General features: G+C 35.9%; 1 protein-coding gene and 1 long non-coding RNA gene across 2 annotated transcripts; both read right to left on the bottom strand.

The window, feature by feature from the left end:
• Positions 1–299: 299 nt before the first annotated feature.
• On the bottom strand, positions 300–1,421 carry LOC141719751 (uncharacterized). Its single transcript, XR_012574157.1, has 3 exons — positions 793–1,421; positions 617–714; positions 300–455 (listed from the first exon to the last, which is right to left on the bottom strand). It is a non-coding gene; the product is annotated as an uncharacterized LOC141719751 (long non-coding RNA).
• A 1,281-nt stretch (positions 1,422–2,702) lies between these two features.
• LOC141663627 (AAA-ATPase At4g25835-like) lies at positions 2,703–4,392 on the bottom strand. Its single transcript, XM_074469418.1, has one exon. The coding sequence runs from the start codon at positions 4,283–4,285 to the stop codon at positions 2,747–2,749; it is 1,539 nt and encodes a 512-aa protein (XP_074325519.1). The 5' UTR covers positions 4,286–4,392; the 3' UTR covers positions 2,703–2,746.
• Between the last annotated feature and the right edge of the window lie 7,175 nt (positions 4,393–11,567).

Genomic DNA, 11,567 nt, shown 5'->3' with positions numbered 1-11,567 from the left:
GAGTATTGCTAGATTTCATCTGAAAAGAAAACAGAAAAGCATTGTAATTACATAATATACTGAAGGACACTAACTTAACCAATCACCTTAATTTTGTCATCTGTTCATATTAAGCGAATGTTTGCAGCATTTGTTAGTGTTGTCCTATTAACTAAAGCTTCCTCTGTCCTCTTGGCAAGAAAAAAAGCTTCCTCTGTCCTAAAAAAGATGTCACATACACTTTTCAAGCAAACTGAGTTTTGCTCTTTTCTGCAATCTTGGGGCTCACACATTCTTATAAAAATACTTTCCCCCGTCAAGACACCTTTCTTTTTGATAGATCCAGAGTTTGCAGTCCATGTCATGATGAGTATATCAACTCTTTAGGTATATAGTGAGTGAACCAAAGGGCTTGGCACGGAGTCAACTTTCTCTCTCCTTACCAAGAGGATGAAGTTACAAAATGTTTTTACTTGCTGCAAGAAAGATTAAAGAGTGTTAAAGTTTATTCAGTTGCATTAATATATACTCTGCAAGTCTTCAAATATTTTCCTGTGTAGAAGATGTGTACTGGAGTACACTAAACGTTCAAATAACCAACCACTATGTTTGCAGTTACTGGACTTGTAATCAATACCTTGTGCATATCCACACATTCAGACCCTTTTAACACCAGTAAAAATAAGATTAAGGAAGGGGGCGGGTGTTTTCCGTCTTATTGCACTCTTACGAAATCTGTAAACAAATAAAATATTGAGTTTGTAAACGTGATAAAGCAATAGTGCATTAATTAGTCGTTACTCATTATCTTACTTTGTTTTTTATCTATTTCCTATCAGTGGATGATTATTTTCACTGCCTGGATCGAGGGCGTGCTGCTACTTCCAAGTTGTCTGACTTTCTCAGGAAGAATCTACATCTGCAAACTCCAAATAATCCATCGAAAGCCGGGTAATGTTAAATTGTATGAGAGAATCTAAGAAATTTGGAAACTGTAGATGCTTTCCAGTTGTTGCTGCTTAATGCCAAGAATTAGTAATACATGGGAAACTTTATAAACACCATGAAACATGTGCTATATGTTAGACCAGGGGTTATTACGGGATATTTGGTTGATTCCAATGTATTCATATACTGTTAGCATCTCAGGTATACAAACCAAAATGACAGAACTTGACTGAGAGTGATGATGCCTTGTAGTTTAACAGTTGCTTGATTTCCCTCTGAAAGATTAGTATGTCTCACACACAGTGCTAACCCTGGCCAGGCAAAAGAACAATGTGTGAAGGTTTGTAAAACGGACTTTTTTGGCATTTCTGTTCAATTTGCTCTTTTCCTTTGCTGGGGAGGAATAGTTAGAAGATTGAATAAATATTGAAGGATGTAGAATGAAATATGAATGTAATGAGAAAAAATATAAGAACAAAAGATAGAATATTGAAAAAAAATTGAGATTACCGACTATTAGGTGGTTTATGAAAAAATAGTTTAAATATAATTGGTTTAGTATTTTTATAGAATGTGTAGGTTAACTATAAAAAGAAATCTTATGGAAATACACAAAGCGGTTTATTTTTTTTCCTGACTTTTATATCGAAAAAAGTAGTTAAATATACTTATACGATAGACTAAATGATTGATTTAGTTTTTCTTTCCGGACTTGCATATCGGAAATAAGTTGTCATAACCGTAAATATTGGCGACAAGAAAATTAATAAACGAATCAACAAATATGGAGATGTATTACATACTAGTTTCTTGTTATATTTCTTTTGTGTAATTTTCAATATTTTGTTTGAATATTTATATAATGTGTAGTCATGTATCATAGAGTAGGTCAATTAATTGCAATTAATACATAATTAAAATGAATTACCCCCTATGTACACCACAAGTTACCATTCAATATCCTCTTCCTCTAGTTCTAGTCCTTCATAATGCAGGTCTGGTGATGAAATTGATAGGTTCATAGTTGAGTTGAAATTTGAGTTGAGCTCACAAGCTAGAATTTATTTATCAGGTTCGACTATGCTAGAGCTCGTTAAGTTAAACGAGTTAAGCTGAGCATATGTCGATTTGGACTAAATTAGGTTCGGAACACAAAAATCCGAGTTGACAAGGTTTCGAACTTGTATATTGTTATACTGAATCGTTACTGAATTTTATTTTATTATTTACAAAATTCAAATTTAAGTTTGATTTTTATTTTTTATATTTGTTAACTTTTAAATTGATGAGGTTAAATCGGCTCGATTAGATTGCGAGTAAATTAGACTTTAACCTATACTTAAATGAGGCTTGAGTTTGGTCAGAGATTTTGAGTTTAATTTAACGTAAAAATTTATTACGATTATTTTCATGTATCTTTTAGATGATAAACTGAATTTTTATTTGAACCTTGGTCTATATAAGAACATAAATTGAACTTTATGGTACCTAAAAATCAATCCTGACAGTTGTTATTCTAGAGTTCTGGATGGCTCCCCCGACTACATGATATAAGTACAGAAATTGTTAGCTTGCCATAATTTTTAATCACGCTTAACTGCTTGCACCTGCTTTTGACGGTTGTTTACTTTAGTTGGTTTTATGCTTAGTTTTCTTGTACTTGTATTTCTATTTTTTTTTTATGTTTATTTACAATTTTAAGTTTGAGGATGACCTGAGTATTAAGTTACTACTAATTTTTGTGGAGTTGCACATTAGACGCATTCAACAGGTAATCAATGGAGGAGTTAATGGTGATTAACAATTAATGAAACATAAGTTACATGCCTCTTGTTTCAGAGTCAGATTTAGACAAAGACTTGAGTCTCGCTAAAAACTTAACCTTCTTGTCCCAAGTTGACCCTTCTGTCCTCCTCTTCTTCCCTCCACTTCTAACCGGCGATCCATGTGAATTTTCTGGCGACTCTATCAAACTCTCCGGGGACCCGGAATTGTAGTCGAATTCCGGTCCACCCTCCACCGCCTCCACGTCTCCACCCAGTATTTTGGCCTGCATTGCCAACACCACTCCTTTGATTGCTACGTCAGCATCACGTCTGTTCCTCAACAAGACCTCTCCTACTTGAGCTGGCACGAGGGCCCCACCGGACCTAATACAACTCTCCACTACATCAAACAGTGGGTGAGTCTCCACTCCCAAGTAGTTTTTTGTCAGTGTCTTGAAAGCATGCATATTACAAGTGCCTAAGCTAACATGTACATCCATTCGCCCACATCTAACAAGAGCAGGATCAACATTATCTCTATAATTTGTAGTAAACACGATTATCCTCTCTTCTCCGCAACATGACCATAGTCCGTCTGTGAAATTTAACAAGCCAGATAAAGTTACTCGGCCATTGTCGTCACTGTCCTGCATGTTTGCCTGGCGGCATTTATTTGATGACAATTTTGCTTTTTTCGAATTCCTGTCTCCGGTTAGATCAGTAGAACAATCGATATCTTCGATGACGATAATTGAACGATTTGTAGTCTGAATTAACAAAGATCTAAGCTCCGAATTATCTGATACTTTGCTCAATTCAAGATCATACACATCATAACACAGATAATTTGCCATAGCAGCAATGAGGCTTGATTTTCCTGATCCGGGTGGACCATGCAACAAATAACCCCGCTTCCATGCACGACCAATTTTATGATAAAATTCTTTCCCTTGTGAAAACGCAGTCAAGTCCTCCGTTATGTGTTTTTTGAGCTCAGGCTCTAAAGCCAGGGTCTCAAATGTAGAAGGATGACGGAACGGGACAGCAGACCACCCTGACTCGAACGAGCCAGCATGTCCACTGTTAGTGAAGAGCCTCCTCTCCCGTGATACTCTCTCGAACTCCTCAGCACGTGAGGTCACGTGTTGAAGATAAGGTAACAAAATTACAATGCGGTGGCGCTTAGGTAACTTGAGGGTGAAGCTACGCTTCTCATCCACCGAATCTTGCACGGTCTCGATATTGTGCGTCCACGACAACCGATGGCCAGAAAATGTGTCATGGACAGTGTGGTTGGGCGCGACAGTGAAGGTAATGCGGTTGGAGGATTTGGAGCGAGAAAGGGAAAGGCGACGACAAGTGGTGGAGGGATTAACAGAATTGAGATAGAGGTTTACATGGCGGTAGAGTTCGTTAACGTCTACATTGCAATAGCCATTGAATTCGGGAATTTCGAAAGTTGAGTAAGGGCTGAACAGGTCTTGAAGAGATTCATAGAAAGAGTGTAGGAGGGAGATAATTTGAGTGGGTAAGATGTTTTGTAACACTGTGAGGAGGCCTAAGAAAGACCACATCTGTGATAAAATCTCCATCTTTGTTGCCTGTGAATTTAAATTTTCCTTAGTTTGTGTGGGTGGATCGATCTCTCTCTATATATATGGTTTCAGGGTTGAAGGATTTTGTTAGCCTATCTTCACTTACATTTTACATATATATATAGGGCGATGTTAGAGTCTTGGAGGAGACAAGTGTAATTAATTAAATTTGAGATGAGAAAAGATATGTTTTAGGAATTGGAAAGAAAAAGAAGTAACAAAAGCTAAAGATAAAAGACTAAGAAAATTTGTGTCGTGTGCTTTATTCGCATGAACAAAAGCATATCTATCAGTGTTTGTAATATGCCACCTTTAGTTAATTTGTTAAAGGTTAACACTTAAGTCAAATAATGCATTTCCACTTCTATTTGAAAGAGGATTTTTTTACTCGGTATGTGAAAGAGGCGTTTGCTTATTCCTAATTTTAAAACGTTATTTTTGTTTATATTTTACCTCTCAAACATCTTCAATCATCACCCCCATTGCATTGTGTATTAGCTAAAAAAAATATAGCACTCTAATCATGATTCCTATTAGCAAGAAATTAAATATCCATTATTCCAATTCTTTTATACACGTTTTTATATCTTATTTTAACCTAACTCTCCACATTAGTACATACATATATACATATATTATATTCTATTTATATTTAATGCATGTGTTAAAATTGTTACTTCATATTAATATTTTAACTTTATATAATATTAAGTATCAAAATATGATTTTCTTATTAATCAGATTTATTAATATTTTAATAGACATTGAATATTTATAAAAGTTCTAATAATCTAATCTTATATAATAAAATAGAATATGATATGAATATATAATTTTATAATATATATATATATAGGTATACTATTTCTAACATTTATAAGTATCTTATTATAATTATATATATTCAATATTTTTTCATTATATATATATATTATATTTACTTGTATTTAATTAAATATTAACTAAATTTATTTTAATATGTGAAATTTCAATATATATAAAATAATTTGAAAATGTATATAACATAATATTTTTGAATATAAATCAATTTACAGATTCAACAAAATTTTAGATGATGATAATTTAACTAACTAATTTATCTAATATAGTTGGATATGCTCTACATATCCAAGACTAATATGTTGGAATAATCTTAAACTTGTCATATCTTTTATTATCGTGTGTTTTATTTGTTATGCATTAGTAGAGGCTGAACAGGTCTATGGTCGTTAGCTTGATTGTAGGAGTTTGTTAAGTATCTGTTTAGATCGATCCTATTCTGTAGCCACGATTCATGTGATCGTTTGCTTTATTATCCTTGTAACTTTCATTCTACATTATATAGAAAAACGCTTTCACAGGCATATTGCTTTCCCAGCTAAACATACAAACAGGTTATACATATATATTCATTTATATTTGTCTACACTTGGTATCAGAGCGGGAGTTCTGGGTGGACGTGAAAGAGGATGGAGGGCAACAAGGGCAAGTCGGGGTTAGGCTTGAGCTATCCAATGTTGGCTAGAAGCAACTACACGGCATGGGCACTCAAGATGAAGGTATATCTGAAGGCACAAGGTGTGTGGAATGCTATTGAAGCACAGGACCCAAAGGAGAAGGATCCAAAGGTTGCAGTTGATGACAAAACTGATAAAGTGGCTCTGGCCATGATCTATCAGGCTATTCCAGAAGAAATTCTTCTGGCTATCGCAGAAAAGGAGACAGCGAAAGATGCATGGGAGGCAATCAAAACTCTTTGCCAAGGAGCCGAAAAGGTGAAGAAGGCCAGGATACAAACACTGAAGTCAGAGTTTGAGGCATTAAGCATGGGAGACGATGAAACGATCGATGATTTCCATATGAAAATAAATGGAATCGTGACAAACATAAGAGCCCTTGGAGAAGAATTGAGCGAAGCATATACGGTGAAAAAATTCCTGAGGGCAGTACCTGCAAAATTTTTGCACATTACATCCACTTTGGAGCAGTTTGGCGATCTTGAAACCATGACCATGGAGGAAGTTGTGGGATCTTTGAAGGCGTACGAAGAACGTGTGAAGGGAAAGACAGAAACGAAGGAAAGCAATCTATTATTGACAGAAGCAGAATGGGCCAAACGTGAGAAAAATGAGGGAAAATTACTTTTGACACGAGAAGAATGGCTCAGAAGAAATAAAGAAGGTTCATCTGGTGTTAGAAGTCGAGGAGGGCGAGATAAGTCGAGTGTAAAATGTTATAATTGTGGTATATATGGCCACATTGCTGTGGATTGTCGAAAGCCAAAGAAGAATAAAGATTTTAGACAGGAGGCGAACATGGCTGAAATAGAAGACGACGAGCCAGCCCTGTTATTGGCTAAAAGTGTGAAAGAAGAGCAAAAGGTGCTGTTCACAGACAAGAGTACATTTATGAAATCTATGCTTTCCAGAAATGAAACAAAGACAGGGGATTCAAACTTGTGGTATCTCGACAATGGTGCGAGTAACCATATGACAGGCTTTAAAGGGAAATTCACTGAACTGGATGAAAGTGTTACAGGGCAGGTGCATTTCGGAGATGGCTCCACTGTAAAGATTGAGGGCAAAGGGACTGTCACGATGTTGTGCAAGAACGGAGAGGAAAAATCATTAGTTAATGTTTACTATATCCCAAGTTTATGCAATAATATCATAAGCTTGGGACAAATGTCTGAAACGGGGAATAGAGTAATGATAAAGGGAGATTTTTTGTGGATTTATGATGAACAAGAACGGCTCTTGATGAAGGTGAAACGTTCTCCAAATCGTCTATATAAGATAATTATAGAAACCGGCAAACGAGAGTGTTTGATGTCTAGAGTGGACCAGCTATCTCGCTTATGGCATGTTCGTCTCGGACACGTGAATTACAAAGCGATGCACTTGATGTCTAAGGAGAAGATGGTGAGAGGTATGCCAAGGATAAACCAGCCAAGCAACGTGTGTGATGGGTGTCTGATGACAAAGCAGACGAAAAAGAAATTTCCAGCCAAGGCAAGTTATGAAGCTGACAAAGCTCTTGACTTAATTCATGGGGATCTTTGTGGTCCAATCACTCCAGAAACAGCGTCGGGCTTCAGGTATTTCTTTCTATTGGTTGACGATTATAGTCGATATATGTGGGTTTATTTTCTGAAAAGGAAGGATGAAGCCTTTAGGTACTTTAAGATTTTTCGAGCACAAGTTGAAAAGGGAGCTAGCAGTTGTATCAGGGTGTTCAGAACTGATAGGGGGGGTGAATTCACCTCAAATGAATTCAAGGAATACTGTGAAAAGGCTGGGATAGAACGACAATACACCACACCATATACGCCACAGCAAAACGGCGTGGTTGAACGTCGAAACAGGACGGTGGTAGAGATGGCCAGGAGCTGTTTGAAAGAGGCTAAGCTACCTACTAAGTTGTGGGGTGAAGCTGTTAGACACGCGGTATACATTCTCAATAGAGTTCCAACTCGTGCTCTCACTGGACAGACACCATACGAAGCTTGGTACGAACAAAAGCCAAATTTGAGTTATGTTCGAGTGTTTGGTTGCCTGGCATACATGAGAACACCTGGGAACAACATGCAAAAATTGGAAGATCGCAGCAAGAAGGTTGTCAACCTTGGAAAAGAACCAGGTACTAAAGGCTACCGTCTCTATGACCCTGAAAATAATCGTATCCATTGCAGTCGTGATGTAACATTTGAAGAGACAAAGTCGTGGGCATGGAACGAGAATGACAGTGAAGAAGAATTGTCTGAGCAGTTCACAGTCTTGAATGAGGACGAAGAAGGTACTGAACATGACACTTACTCCTCTGACTTGAATGAAGAAAACGAAGGTTACGCTTCTCAGTCACCACTTGCTCAGTCATCATCTGTTCAGTCACCACCTACTCAGACACCACCTGCCAATCGACTCAATCGTGAAGATTACGATGATAGCACAGAGCCAAAGAAGACTAGGCTTCTCAGAGAGATTTATGATGCTTCAGAAGAAATAGAGACAAGTGAAGAATTGTATCTTATGGGAGTTGATGAACCAACTAATTTCAAGCAAGCAGCTTCTGATCAGAATTGGATGCAAGCAATGAAGCAGGAAATGGAATCTATTGAAGAAAACCAAACCTGGGAATTAACAGCGATGCCACCTGGTCAGAAACTCATTGGTTTGAAATGGATTTATAAGCTAAAGAAAGATGCGGATGGGAATGTCATTAAGCACAAGGCACGTCTTGTGGCAAAGGGCTATGTTCAAGAGAAAGGGGTTGATTATGATGAAGTTTATGCTCCTGTTACACGCCTAGAAACTGTGAGACTGTTGCTCGCTTTATCAGCAAAGAATAAGTGGACTGTTCACCACCTCGATGTAAAAACGGCGTTTTTGAATGGAGATATTAAGGAGAATGTATATGTGTCTCAGCCGGAAGGATTCGAGAAGGCAGGCAAGGGACATCTCGTGTACAAGTTAAGGAAAGCATTGTATGGTCTTCGCCAAGCTCCCCGCGCCTGGTATGCAAAACTGAGTTCCTGTCTTGAAAGTTTGGGTTTTGTTCGATGTCCTCATGAGCCAGCTGTGTACACAAAGAAGGAGCAAGGAGAAACACTGCTAATTGCTGTGTACGTGGATGATATACTTATCACGGGATCAAATGCTCAGATGATTGAAACTTTCAAGGAAGAGATGGGTCAGAAATTTCAGATGAGTGACCTAGGAAAATTGAGTTACTATTTGGGTATTGAAGTGGAGCAAAATGGGGAAAGCATTGTCTTGAAACAATCTGGATACGCTCGGAAGATTCTTGAGAAAGCAGGCATGTCTGAGTGTAATCCTACAAGCTACCCTATGGATCCAAAGGAACAATACACTCGGGATGAAGGAGGTGAAGCAGTTGATGCAACCATGTTTAAAAGCTTGATAGGTGGGCTATGTTACTTGGTCCATACAAGACCAGACATTGCCTATAGTGTGGGGATAGTAAGTCGTTATATGGAGAGACCTACTAAACTGCATCTCAACGCTGTTAAACGAATTCTAAGATACGTGAAAGGCACGATACAGTTTGGCTTAGTATATTCTGAAGACAGTGGTAATAATGTGTTAACAGGCTTCTCAGATAGCGATATGGCAGGACAAGTGGATGACAGACGTAGCACAGGTGGAATGGTGTTTTACTTAAACGAGAGTGTTATCACTTGGGTATCACAGAAACAGCGAGTCGTGGCTTTGTCATCATGTGAGGCCGAATTCATGGCTGCTACAGCTGCAGCATGTCAAGCCATTTGGTTACGAAATGTGCTGAGTCAGTTTACTTCCAATTTCATAGGTCTAGTTGTGATATGCATAGATAATCGTTCGGCAATAAATCTTGCTAAGAATCCTATGTTTCATGGACGAAGCAAGCACATAGATGTGCGCTATCACTTCATCAGGGAGTGTGTGGAACGAGGCGAAGTAGTTCTTCGACATGTAACCAGCAATGAGCAGAAGGCAGATATCATGACGAAGGCTCTGGCAAAGATCAAGTTCATAAACATGAGAAAACTTCTGGGGGTCAAAGAATTAGACAGACATGTTTGAGCTTATGTTGCTAGCAGTCAAGTTCAAGATTAAGGGGGAGAGTGTTGGAATAATCTTAAACTTGTCATATCTTTTATTATCGTGTGTTTTATTTGTTATGCATTAGTAGAGGCTGAACAGGTCTATGGTCGTTAGCTTGATTGTAGGAGTTTGTTAAGTATCTGTTTAGATCGATCCTATTCTGTAGCCACGATTCATGTGATCGTTTGCTTTATTATCCTTGTAACTTTCATTCTACATTATATAGAAAAACGCTTTCACAGGCATATTGCTTTCCCAGCTAAACATACAAACAGGTTATACATATATATTCATTTATATTTGTCTACATAATAACCATGTTAGTTATCTAAAATAGCAAAAAATATATATTTTCTAAAATTTGTTGACATAGTAAAATATTGTATTCAAAATAGTATTAAGTATATAAGTGTAAAGTGAACTTTGTGTACGTACTTTGTATCACTTGTAATATTATATTTTAAAAACTCTCATCTTGTGTACTAACCCTTTAAATATTTTTACAAGTTATGCACGCCGTTAAATTTGGTCACCTCCGTTAATTTTTTTGTAAGGGCATGTCTATCAGTTAAATCACAATATAAACCAGATTCAATATATAAAACTACATTTGGCAAATATATATATATGTATATATATATATAAAACTATAAGAAAATATTTTATTAAATAAATAAATTTTACTAAAACTTAAACTACAAATATTTACTATTACTCACAAATCTCTGAATCATAAATCATCTAAACAATCAATTCAAACCACCGCTGATAAAAGATCTCCGCTGTTTGAATCAATGCATAAACATGTACTTATGTTTCTATATATATAGAAATTATATATCCTTCCCCGAATAACAAAAGCAGAAAAAATAGTACTAAATAAATTAGTTTATCATTTTTTTATAATTTTAATATTTTATTCTTCGATGCAAATTAAGTTGTCGAGTTTAGAAAAATGTCTCTCAAATAATATTGTCATGAATAGTTGCAATATGATGTTAGTTAAATTTTTTATTGCAAATATATAATAAAAAAAATATATTTCAAGTTAAACAATAACATGAATTAAATGAATTAATTAATGTGGGTTATAAATTATATTATTAAAAAAATGTATTGATCCCAAATTGTGTCCAAATTAAAATATAATTGACACATCTTCTATTTCTTTATCAGGCTTCAGCACCAAAAAGTTTCGATTATCATTTTGTAGTACAACTACAAAATAACCATCACTTTAATACAAAATGGAGGTAATATATATTGTTAGTCGCCGCGCTCATTTTATTACTTCCTATTCTATATGGTCCATTGCATCATTGACTTTTATTCACATATGGTATTATATGGTATTGTATATGATAATTTTGTGTATATCTTTAAATTTATTGAACAGTAGTAATAAGTTTGATTAGATAATTATTCCAATTTGATTCCATTTATTCATGCATTTTTTTCATAGCATAAAATTAAATTGCTATTAAGTAAACACATAGTGAGTTAATATTTAACGATGAAAATGAAACATTCTAGATCAGAATTGAAAATTGGGGATTGAGCCCGAGTTGAAAATGTATTTAGCATCAATTGTTACAATCATGCATTTGATAAATCCATATAATACTTAAACATACAACAAACATTCCGCAATCCAACATGTACTTATAGTACTAAAG

The sequence above is a fragment of the Apium graveolens genome, chromosome 1, assembly GCF_009905375.1.
Source record: "Apium graveolens cultivar Ventura chromosome 1, ASM990537v1, whole genome shotgun sequence".
NCBI classification, from domain to species: Eukaryota; Viridiplantae; Streptophyta; class Magnoliopsida; order Apiales; family Apiaceae; genus Apium; species Apium graveolens.
Note: the sequence above shows the minus strand (reverse complement) of the source record. Positions and strands in the feature narration are given on the sequence as shown.

Excerpts from the sequence above, each read along its gene's own strand:
- LOC141663627 (XM_074469418.1), bottom strand. The coding sequence starts at position 4,285 with ATGGAGATTTTATCACAGATGTGGTCTTTCTTAGGCCTCCTCACAGTG.